Genomic DNA, 10,791 nt, shown 5'->3' on the forward strand with positions numbered 1-10,791 from the left:
CTGAAGTAGAAATTCGAAGTCGCCAAATTTATAATGTGATTAATTGATTGTATACTGTTTAACGTCCCTCTCCAGAATATTTCACTGATATGGAGACGTCACCATTGCTGGTGAAGGGCTGCAAATTTAGGCCTATGCTCGGCACTTACGGCCTTTGAGCAGGGAGGGATCTTTATCGTGCCACACCTGCTGTGACATGGGGCCTCGGTTTATACGGTCTCTTCCGAAGGACCGCCTCATTTAGTCGCCTTTTACTACAAGCAAGGGGGTACTGAGAACCTATTCTAACCCGGATCCCCACGGGGTTCGATTATGTGAATTAAGCAGATAAGTTATAAGTTAAACAGATTAAAGTGTCAAAATTACAGACATAAGTGTATAATTTACAGATGATTAGTATAAAATTTTCACATGATTGTATAAAATTTTCAAATTCAAGTGTGGGGAATTTAAAGAAATATCTAAGCGGTACTAGTTCGCTTTCAAAAAAAAATAATAATAATAACAGCCAATGTTTATAAACATATTTGGTAGTGTCTCAAAATTTATAGAGCTTGGCGGCTTTCTACTCATACTGAAGGGTTTTAAATGAAGTAATGAACAAAGGAAACATATCCGTTGTACTTCTGCGTTCATACACTGAATATTTTTAAGTTATGTAATCTGTTTTCTAAGTTACTCATATTATGTTGATGTCTATTTTATATCACTTTTCTCAAGCTTTTCAATTTATGTAGCATTTTATAACTCATTGCAGTCTTCACATTTAAAGCGTATTTGATATTATATAAGTTGTTGTCTTTAGAATGAATGACGGCAATACGTGGAACACACATGCACGGTTCTTGCTTGACCAAATCGTTTTTGATATAGTTTCAAAATAAATAATGGATTAACAATTAGTATGAAATCAGCATTTAAATGAATAATATATTGTATTTGCTAACAAGGTAAACGTATCGACCATAAAACTTACGAAATGATGACTTTAAACTAGACTGCTGATCGATATTTTTGTTTCATCAACTTGTTTCTCAATAACTTACCTCGCTTTAGAAATTGCTCATACGTAGAGCATGCTCTTACGTATCGAATCAACTGAGATACAATAACTCCGTATGCAGGTGATGAAGGTAAATTGCTGCATAAGTAAGCAGAGTTGACAATAGAGAAGTTAAAAGTCTTGACTTTTATCATAAAGCTTGGTCGTACGATTTGATTCGAAAAATATTACTTCAAAGACCTTGTTGCCCCATTCCCCTTTTTGTTCAGTTTGTTCGAAACCAATTATTATATATTGTAAAGCATCCATTTTCTTCAGAAAATAATTTGAAAATTTCCCCTTCCTATATCTCCCTTAAAATTTGAGTTTTTAATTGCCAATTTTCTTTTTCTATAGCTTGTGTAAGTATTTAACCTACGCTGCCAATGATATTATCCCTCGTTTAATAATTGATACTTTTTTTGTAACCTTTTTTTTTATTAAGAATACAATAAACAAAAAGTATTATTCAAACAAAGGCATGAAAATTTATGTATAAATATGTATTCACCTAAAAAAAAACATTTATTTTGGTTTGATCATTTTTTAATTGGTGCAGTACAGTTCGAAGTAGTCATGCATCTAAGTGATTTTTTTGGAGGGGGGTTGATTTTTTTTAAAAGAAATATAATATGCAGAAATAATTTTTTACAAAGATTTTAAACGTTTTTTTTTCAATGTAAAAATGTACTTGAATATCTAAAATTACTTATATGATATGAGTTATGCCCCTCCCCCCCCCCTTTCTGTGGAGAAATGACGTCGTCAAAGATGTTTCTCTGACACCGCGTTTGATAGATTTTTAAACATTTTTTTTTTACTTTTGATTACAAGCTCTTTTCATCGATACGAAATCAATTTGTTTTGCATTTCGTTTGAGGCATGCAATTATAAATATTATACATGTAAATATAAGTATTTATAACAGCTTAGACCGTTCATTTTAAAATACATAATTATAGTGCAAAACATATATTTTAAAGTGCATTTAAATAGGTCACCATATAAAAACGTCATTATGGTTTATGGATTATAATCTCATTCTTCGTTCTCTTTAAATAAAGGTACGTATAGATCTCGATGGGTAATTTCTAAATAAAGAAGGATATTAAATAATTGAATGTTTCTCCATTTGCATTTCACAGTCTATTTGATATTTGATTAGAATAATTTTGTACTTTCACTTTGAAAGTTCGATTAAAATATCTGTTTTTCAGTGGGCTGTTCAAACTTATGAAGGTAAGAACCGAAAGTACGAACAATTTTTACAACGAAGCTTTTAAACTGTTTAATATCTCAATGTTTTGATTAATAACAGAAATGTGTGCTAAGGGAAAAAAACCCACTATAAATAATGTTTGATTGAAAAAGTGTTATGTTCTTAAATTAGGGTCACCTAACAATTCCGTGTTACATGTACGTAAACATAAGAACAACGATCTTGTCCTGATTTGAAATATTTCAAAGTATTTCCATGTCAGGTTTTAGAAATTAGGTCATTATGAAGTTTAATTTTTATAGTGTAGTCAGTAAAGAAAGAGGTTTTTTTTTTGTGAATTAATAAGTGCCTATCATAAATGTCGAACTTGTCTTATACACATGGATAGGCAAGGTAGATTAGGGTCAGTTCACGTGATCTTGTCACCTTTTCTGGATTTGATCCCGATACCCCCGTCTGTAAATTGCCTTTGTCAGTATTTATTCGGGTTTAAAAATCCTCTCTAAACTTTTTTTGAGTAATACCCTTTAGTTAAAAAAAAACAAAAAACAACCAATCAAACACATTTTAAGTGCCATTAGGCAACCTATGCATTACACTTGTAGAAGGTTGATACCTCGTGTGTTTAAAACTTGACATATAAAGGTTTTTATTTTGGTTGTCTGTCGTAGTAAAAGTTACTGCAAAATTGTGAACAATGAGATAGTTTTTGTCTTATTTGCCTGCTGTCCCAGATCACTGAGATTTTGCTGGTCTATGAAATATTTATTTTTGTTTTATTCGTCCCGTAAGATATGTCCCCTTTTCTCATTTCTTTTCGACATAAAATATGTAAAAAAAAAATCTAATTTTTTTTTTCCGCTGATAAACATTTGAACTCATGAAAAAAGTGGTAAAATTTATCAAAGCGGAATATTATCAGCAAATGCTTAAATCACCCATTGACCTTTCAAATTCACTGCTGCATATCATTTGAAAATTTAAAACCGGCGGGCTTTGACACCGTACATTTTATAAACAGACTTTCCTTCTGTAAAGATGAGGTAAATGCTATCTAACATATTGGATCTACTTAATATTTGATCATATCATTTTCTACAAATCAGGGTGATCTAAAAGCTATGCTGAAAATAGAATAAACAACGAACATGATCATAATTATATAATAAAAATGGTCATATAGTGTTGTTGACATTCGTTTTTGACCCTCTTATGGTATATGTTTATGAAAAAACTACACAATGTTGTTCCTTCTTCATTATATCTTACATATAAAAAGGTTTACAGTCAATGTAAAATGATTAATCCTGGCATTTTATCCCGTAATTGGCCAATATATAATAGTGCTTCTTTGTTTACTATTATTTTAAATAGTTTATGCAAGATACAGTAGAGTTTGAGAAAAGCAGAACTCAAAAATTGTTCAGTACTCATCGGTGATATATCTAGAAAATCTACTATTTATATGATAAAGAACTGACATTGAATAGGTGTTATCAATGTTGCATTATTGCAGATTAATTGACATCAAATCAAATCTGGTCACGAGCGTGGTGCAAGTACTGGTAAGGGTCCAATTAAAAAGAAAAGAATAAAATTAAATGACATTATAAATGACGAACTTTAGCTTGTATAAAATTATTTATACATGCAATATAGATGTCAAGTAAGAATAAAAGATACTATTTCTAAAACTTACATTGATTTAAATCTCATATGTAATTTTTTACATTTTATACATTATCATTTTTCTAAAATATCGAGATCTATACGTGTAAGAAAAAAATGATTGTGATTAGAAATTATAAACTCATTCGCAAAAAAATCATAATTTTATATCAGTATTTGATTTTTAAAAAATAAAGTATTGTAATAAAAATGTCATAATAAAGGTATGTATATTGACTGTAGGTTTCCTTCATTTATCACAGGTATTGCATCATGTCGACAGAGTTAATTCATTTACCTACAGGTTTTGCATGATGTCGACAGATTTGCATTTGGCTTTGGGATTCCCTGCAAAGACTCTCTTACCACAGTTACAAGAGTATGGTCCTGTCCTAAGAATACATCAGAACTACGAAAAGCTGTTGAAAGAAAGAGATGCCACGATATAAAGCATTCATGCAAGTCTTTTGAGTATCACTGTGTAATTAACGATTGGATGAATGAAACAATAGAAGCATGCGCCCCATCTTTACTTATTATTGGTAAGAATAATTGATACTAGTTTACATGTATTGTTATTTATATCTAGATCCTGAATTATGTGTTCAATGTTTCTTTTGAGTTTTCCAAGTGAATCTGCCCGACTGTTGTCCTCTCGAGACATCTCCTTTTAAACAATTTTAAATACGACTTAAGATTTGGTACCAATTTTCAATTTCTTATAACTTTGTCAGATTATTATGTGTTTTTGATAATAGGTGGGTAATATAATGTGTACTCAAAACATAAGTGATGTTTCCATTGAATTTTATTAACATTTGTGTACACAGGGATGTATTAAGTTTATGAATATGATAAATGACATATCTAAAATAATTCAAAAGTATTTGAAAGTAATCTTAGATTGAACAGATTTTTCGTTCGATTTGAATTTTAATTATAGATTACTTGTACATTATTCAAACAAATTATGCCACAATGTCACCATTATATTGTGGTGTTATAGTATTTTCAGTATCTAAGATAAAAACCCTTCATTCATACAAATTCATAAAAAGTAATTTCTCTCGTTTAGTACATATTCTCATATTTTGGCTCTACACCGGTTAGAATAATCCGGTATGTTCATCGAGATCAATATAACCTTTCCATTTATTTATGAGATAGATATGGAGATAACGAACAGTTGTTTTACCAACTTCCATCTCAGTTATGAAACATATCATTCATGTTGGTTATTAACATCTCATTTGCCTTTCTATCACTGAGATGCAATCAAAACAGAGTATCCTAAGACCTTTAAATATGCAACTGCTCCTCTAATATTTAAGAAAAACAATACAAATCTTTAATGTATTATTTTTTTGTAAAACATGGTAAATAATATTCAGCTTTCTTACAATAATAAAATGATTTAAGAAATCTTTGTTGATACTAAATGTCAAGTACTAATCTAATTTTGAAAGGCAATCTAATAATAGAGATTTATGTTTTGTATAGAGTAAAAACAGTAGCATTAAAGCTGTGAAACTGATCACAGGTTTCTAATAAATGATTTGTTAAAAATGTTCGAAAATACAAGAATACACAGAGTTGTAGGTATGATAAATACTCGTATTGTGTCTCCAAATAATAATAAAAAAACAGTTTATAACAAATATTCGACGTACACAATGTAATTTGTAAATTAGTTAGATTGTATTTAATTACTTTTATAATACACCTTTAATATCAACCAATAACATCATATTCCATTAAAAATGTACTTTAATTTAATTTACCTTAGAAAAGGAAAATACAAATATAAATCTTTACATAGATCTACCTTTTCATTTTTTAATGTTTCAAGGTGGAAGGTGTGCTGAGTTCAACACGGATAAAACAAGTATTCGAGGCAACTTTTTGACAGATTGCAAGTCGTCTTCCCCTCCTTGTCCATCATCCTACAACTCGACAACATCCTATCAATGTAATAATTTATAAATATTTTCGAAACAATAGTAGCTAGTGATTACATATTACTTTATATATTGTTGACTTGATGTGTAACTAGTCCTTTCCTATTCTTTCATTGACTTGTAATGCAAATATATAAGGACTAATTTACATAATTTCAAATTTTTATCCACCTTAAATGTATTTTAAGGGTCTTTTATGTGGTAATAATAAAATGCATGCATTGTTATTCATAAAAAGGCATATAAAATACATGGCCTTTGATTAACAATAAAGACTAACAAAAAGAATTTACATATTATTAATATACAAGATTGTTGCTTTTTTCCATTTGTTTAGATTTTGGCTGTTTCTCTAACATCACAAATGGAAGAGTTACTACCCTTCGCACATTTATTTCATCACAAAATCTGCAGGAAACGTCCAAATTAAAGACAGCTAATAAGTACAAATTAATCAAAATCCATTCTAAAAGATTGTAAAAAAAATGTCAAAACGTGCAAGAAAAAGTATTTTCTTCAAGTTTTTAAGACAGCTTTTGTTAAAATGAAATTAAGGATAATTTTTACTTTAATTTCAGGATCCGTACTATTATCATAAATATAATAGTTCCTGTTGTCGTATCTTGGCTAACACTTTATTGTGTAGGAAAAGAAAATTAGAGCCGTTATCTTTGTGCAAGTATGTAACATAATTATTTATATTGATGATTAAGAAGAAATTTAATAAAAAAAATTAATACGTGGATACGTCCATAAGATGTATTATTGGTTTAAAAAAAAATAAGAAAAAAAATACATTTCAAAACTCTATAATTCTTTCATTTTAAGGCGTTATTCATTAGCATTTTATAAATCATTCCCACCTTCAGTTTACTTATATCCTTTGGAAGACAAAAAAGGGCTTTGTTCTGAATTATTAATTTTGCATTTTTTTCTATTAAAACGCTTTTTATATGACAGGAAGAGACCGAAATAGGAGACAAGACAGGAATTAGGACATAGAAAATGAAATGGGTATGGGATTGATGTAGTTTAATGATATAAGTGTGATCCTTAAAAACTATTTTTGTTACAAATTATAATGTTTCTATGATTATATACATATTTTTTTTAATTGTCCATAGTTTCATTTAATAAGAATTGTCCAAAAGAGAAAAAGTAGAAACGAAAAAGACTTAACAGAAGACAAACCAGGACATGTTTTTTCATTTATCACTTTGGAACTTTATCTAGAATAAAAATTAGCATCTTGATAATATTTCGTTTAGGTTTAAAAAGGTGAAATTTATAATAAGATATTTTTGACACTGTGTTCATTGAGTCCTTGTTGATCCTGTATCTATTTGTTCCAATTTCTCAATCGAGTTACTGGACCTTGATTTCTATTTTTTTCTTGAATTGCCCAGTTACATATTTTTTTTTTCTCATTCATTTATCATTTTTAAATATTGTATTACCCTAATTTCACTCATCTGAGCCGAAGGCTCAAGTTAGGTTTCATGATCAAAATTTGTCCGTTTTCTGTTGTTATTGTTGTCGTTGTTGAAGTCGTAGTTGTCGTTGTCGTCGTACACTTTTCACATTTGCATCTTTTTCTCAAGAACCACTCCACCAATTTCAACCAACCTTGCCACATATCCTTGGGTGAAGAGGCTTAAAGTTTGTTCAAACCAAGGGCCACACCATCTTTCAAAAGAAGATAATAACGAATAAGCGAAAAATTAAAAGCATCTTTTTAAAATCTTCTTCTCAAAAACCGCTGGTCCAGGAAAGATTAAACTCATGTGGAAGCATCCTCTGGTAGTGCAGATGTACATTTCTGCAAATTATGACCCCTGGGGTTGGGTAGGGCCAGAATGGCTGACCGAAGTTTTGCATAGGAATGTATAAGGAAAATCTTCTCAAGAACAGAAAAGCCATAAGTGTTGATATAATTTGGAAGTATCCTCAGGTGGTATATATTCAAGTTGGTTCCACATATGACCCCCGGTTGTAGGGTGGGGCCACAATGGACAATCAAAATTTAACATAGGAATATAAAGGTACATGTAAAATTAAAAAAAAAATCTTCTCAAGAACAGAGAAGCCATTATTTTTCATATTTATGTGGAAGCATTTGCAGGTAGTGTAGATTCAAGTTTGTACAACATGACCCCCGGGTATAGCGGGTGGCCACAAAGGACGATCAAAGTTTTTTTTTATAGTAATATAGGAAACATTTTAAAAATTCTTCTTCTCAAGAACATCAAAACCATGGTTTATCATATTTATTTGGAAGCATTTTTAGGTGGTGTAGATTCAAATTTGTTCAAAACATGACCCTTAAGAATGGGATGTGGCCACAATTAATGTACGATCAAAGTTTAACAGCATGATTATGCTTGTTCTATCATTTGGATCCTCCTCCTTCTTCTGTTTGTAAATCTTTTTGCTCCTCCGGGGGCCCAAATTGGATTAATAAAATCTTGTATCTTGTATAGGAAAACTCTGTAAAAATATACTTTTCGAGAACATCAAAGCTATGTTTGATCACATTTAAATTGAAGTATGCTCAGGTTATAAAGAATGTGATTAAATTATGACCCCTAGGGGTAGGGTGGAGCCAAAATGCACGATGAAAGTTTAGCATGGGTGCATCAAGGTAAAATCTTCTTAAATCTTCTTCTCAAGATTTTCTTCTCAAGAACACCAAATCCATGATTGTTCATATTTATGTGAAAGCATCCACAGGTAGTGAAGATTCAAGTTTGTTCAAAATCTTGACACCCTGAGTAGAGTGGAGCCACAATGGACGATCAAAGTTTAACATAGGAATATATAGGAAAAATCTTCTCAAGAGCCGCAAAACCATGGTTTGTCATATTTATTCGGAAGCATCCTATGATAATGTATACGTAGATGAAAGTTTGTTCAAATCGTACCCACTTTCCTTTACCTTTACCTTTTCTGCATTTCAGGAGTAGGTTTGGACTACTCATGCATTTAAGCTTTAAGCTGATTTTTGCTTTTTTACCTGACCACAGTACGCAGGTAAGCAATGTGGCCCCTGGGCCTCTTCTTCAGATTATTGATGAAATGTTGCTATGCGTTTGTTATTTTTTTTCACCCCACAATTTTATTGATTCAAAGAATAAAAAAAAACTGCATTTCTTTTTATTTAAATAGTTTAAATTTGCTATTTATTGTCAACAGACAGATAAGACAGATGGAGAGACAGATAAACAGAAGTGTGCGTCAACATAAAAAATGTTCATTATTTGTAAACTTTATGATAAAAAAAATGTAAAAATTGGTTCAAAAGCATAATTTTGATGCTGAAAGTTCCGATATACATGCTATTTCTGAGATAATTTTGAAATGTGAATATCAAGGAAAACTAATTTACATAAGAAGTACAATAAAAAAAATGTCTGAATGAAGATACCCGAGAAGGAGTTATTGCCCTTGTCAACATTTGAATAATTGATTAAAAAAGAAAATTATAACAATAAAAATTATTGTTCTACTTGCTATCAATTTAAATTAATAACAGTTTTTGCAAAAACCTATGACTTCATAGGAGAATGGAAATACCTTTAGCCACAACTTGTTCTTTTTTTAAAAAAAGTTTTTCCTCTCTTATGGACTGTCAAAATCTTTATTTACACCGTGTTTACATGTTTTAAAAGTCAATGTTGTAACATTAAATCAACACCAAATGTGTTCATTTTACTTGTTAGCTTGTTTTGTTATTGTTTGTAAAATCCACTATGCTCGTTTTTTAAAACATTACAATGTACAATAAGGCTTGTTGTTCTATTCGCATTTTTTAAAACTGTTATTTCATTATTTTCTGAATTTTTGTACAGATTTTAATCTGTGTTCCAACTTAGCAAAGTTCATTTCAAAAATATTTTTTAAAATGTTTTATACATATAATGTCTTGTAAATGTTATGTTTAGTCAGAATAGATGCTTATAATTTAAAATGTATTTTTTTCTTACCTGCATATTGTATTTCTGTTATTTTGGACTTTGTCACAAAAAGCATTTTTTCTTACCTGCATATTGTATTTCTGTTATTTTGGACTTTGTCACAAAAAGCATTTAAGGTACCTATAAAATATAGGTACTAAATTACGAACAGTATTTAAGCTCAAAAGTCCTTCAAACAATACAAATCAGGAACAAAACAAACACAGACCTATAAAACATAGTTCAGAGTTTGGATCAGGAGCCATGGAGGGGTAAACATCCCCTGTTGATCGGTCACCTCCCGTAGTGTGCTCTTTTCATGATTTATAAATAAGGAAAAATCAAAAGACAATTCATGGTGTAAATAATGGCCTAACAAGTAGCACAAAAAAACCTCAGTCAGCATTTAATTTAATGAGATGATAGATCGTATTCGCTTACAACGTCATTAGATAAGATAAGATAATATTTATTTAAAGTCGGGTATATCAACAAAAAACATTAGCTCTGAAGAGCTATTTTCTGACTACATAATTATGTTACATAAAATACAACAATCATACATAATAAACAAGAAACAGTTTTGAAAAATTACATCACACTACTAAAATATCACTATTCCTCCGTGGTGCTTTACAATGACATCGTATTCACCACATTAAAACTGACAACCGAAAATAACTTAAACCCTTTTTACTAGTTTCTAAAAATAAAATTAGCGACAGGCACAGCAATTACAACAATTTCCGTACCAGCTATTTATGTTGGATTTAAACTTGTTAAAAGTAATAATATTTCTAAAAGATTATCGTAAAGAATTCCAAAGTTTTGCATACTCATATCTTAAAGACTTCAACCCATATGTTGTTGATCGTGTTTTGGGTAAAACGTTTTCGTTTTCGTGTATCTAAAAGAATAAGGTGTTTCTTTAATATGAATAAAATCATGCAG

The 10,791-nt window shown here is 30.1% G+C and overlaps 1 protein-coding gene across 1 annotated transcript; it reads left to right on the plus strand.

The window, feature by feature from the left end:
- Positions 1–3,299: 3,299 nt before the first annotated feature.
- Positions 3,300–6,367, plus strand: LOC134252632 (uncharacterized). The gene is made up of 5 exons (XM_062735118.1): positions 3,300–3,304; positions 3,778–3,826; positions 4,234–4,471; positions 5,779–5,898; positions 6,225–6,367. The coding sequence occupies exons 1-5, from the start codon at positions 3,300–3,302 to the stop codon at positions 6,365–6,367; spliced, it is 555 nt and encodes a 184-aa protein (XP_062591102.1).
- The last annotated feature ends 4,424 nt before the right edge of the window (positions 6,368–10,791 follow it).

This window comes from Saccostrea cucullata, unplaced genomic scaffold, assembly GCF_032062105.1.
Source record: "Saccostrea cucullata isolate Sc308-1 unplaced genomic scaffold, CSIRO_AGI_Scuc_v1 ctg1573, whole genome shotgun sequence".
NCBI classification, from domain to species: Eukaryota; Metazoa; Mollusca; class Bivalvia; order Ostreida; family Ostreidae; genus Saccostrea; species Saccostrea cuccullata.

What these genes read in the sequence shown, in the direction of transcription:
- LOC134252632 (XM_062735118.1), top strand. An exon ending in CGAGCGTGGTGCAAGTACTG is followed by an intron (nt 3,827 to 4,233) that starts GTAAGGGTCCAA and finishes ATTTACCTACAG; the next exon opens with GTTTTGCATGATGTCGACAG. An exon ending in CTCGACAACATCCTATCAAT is followed by an intron (nt 5,899 to 6,224) that starts GTAATAATTTAT and finishes CCATTTGTTTAG; the next exon opens with ATTTTGGCTGTTTCTCTAAC.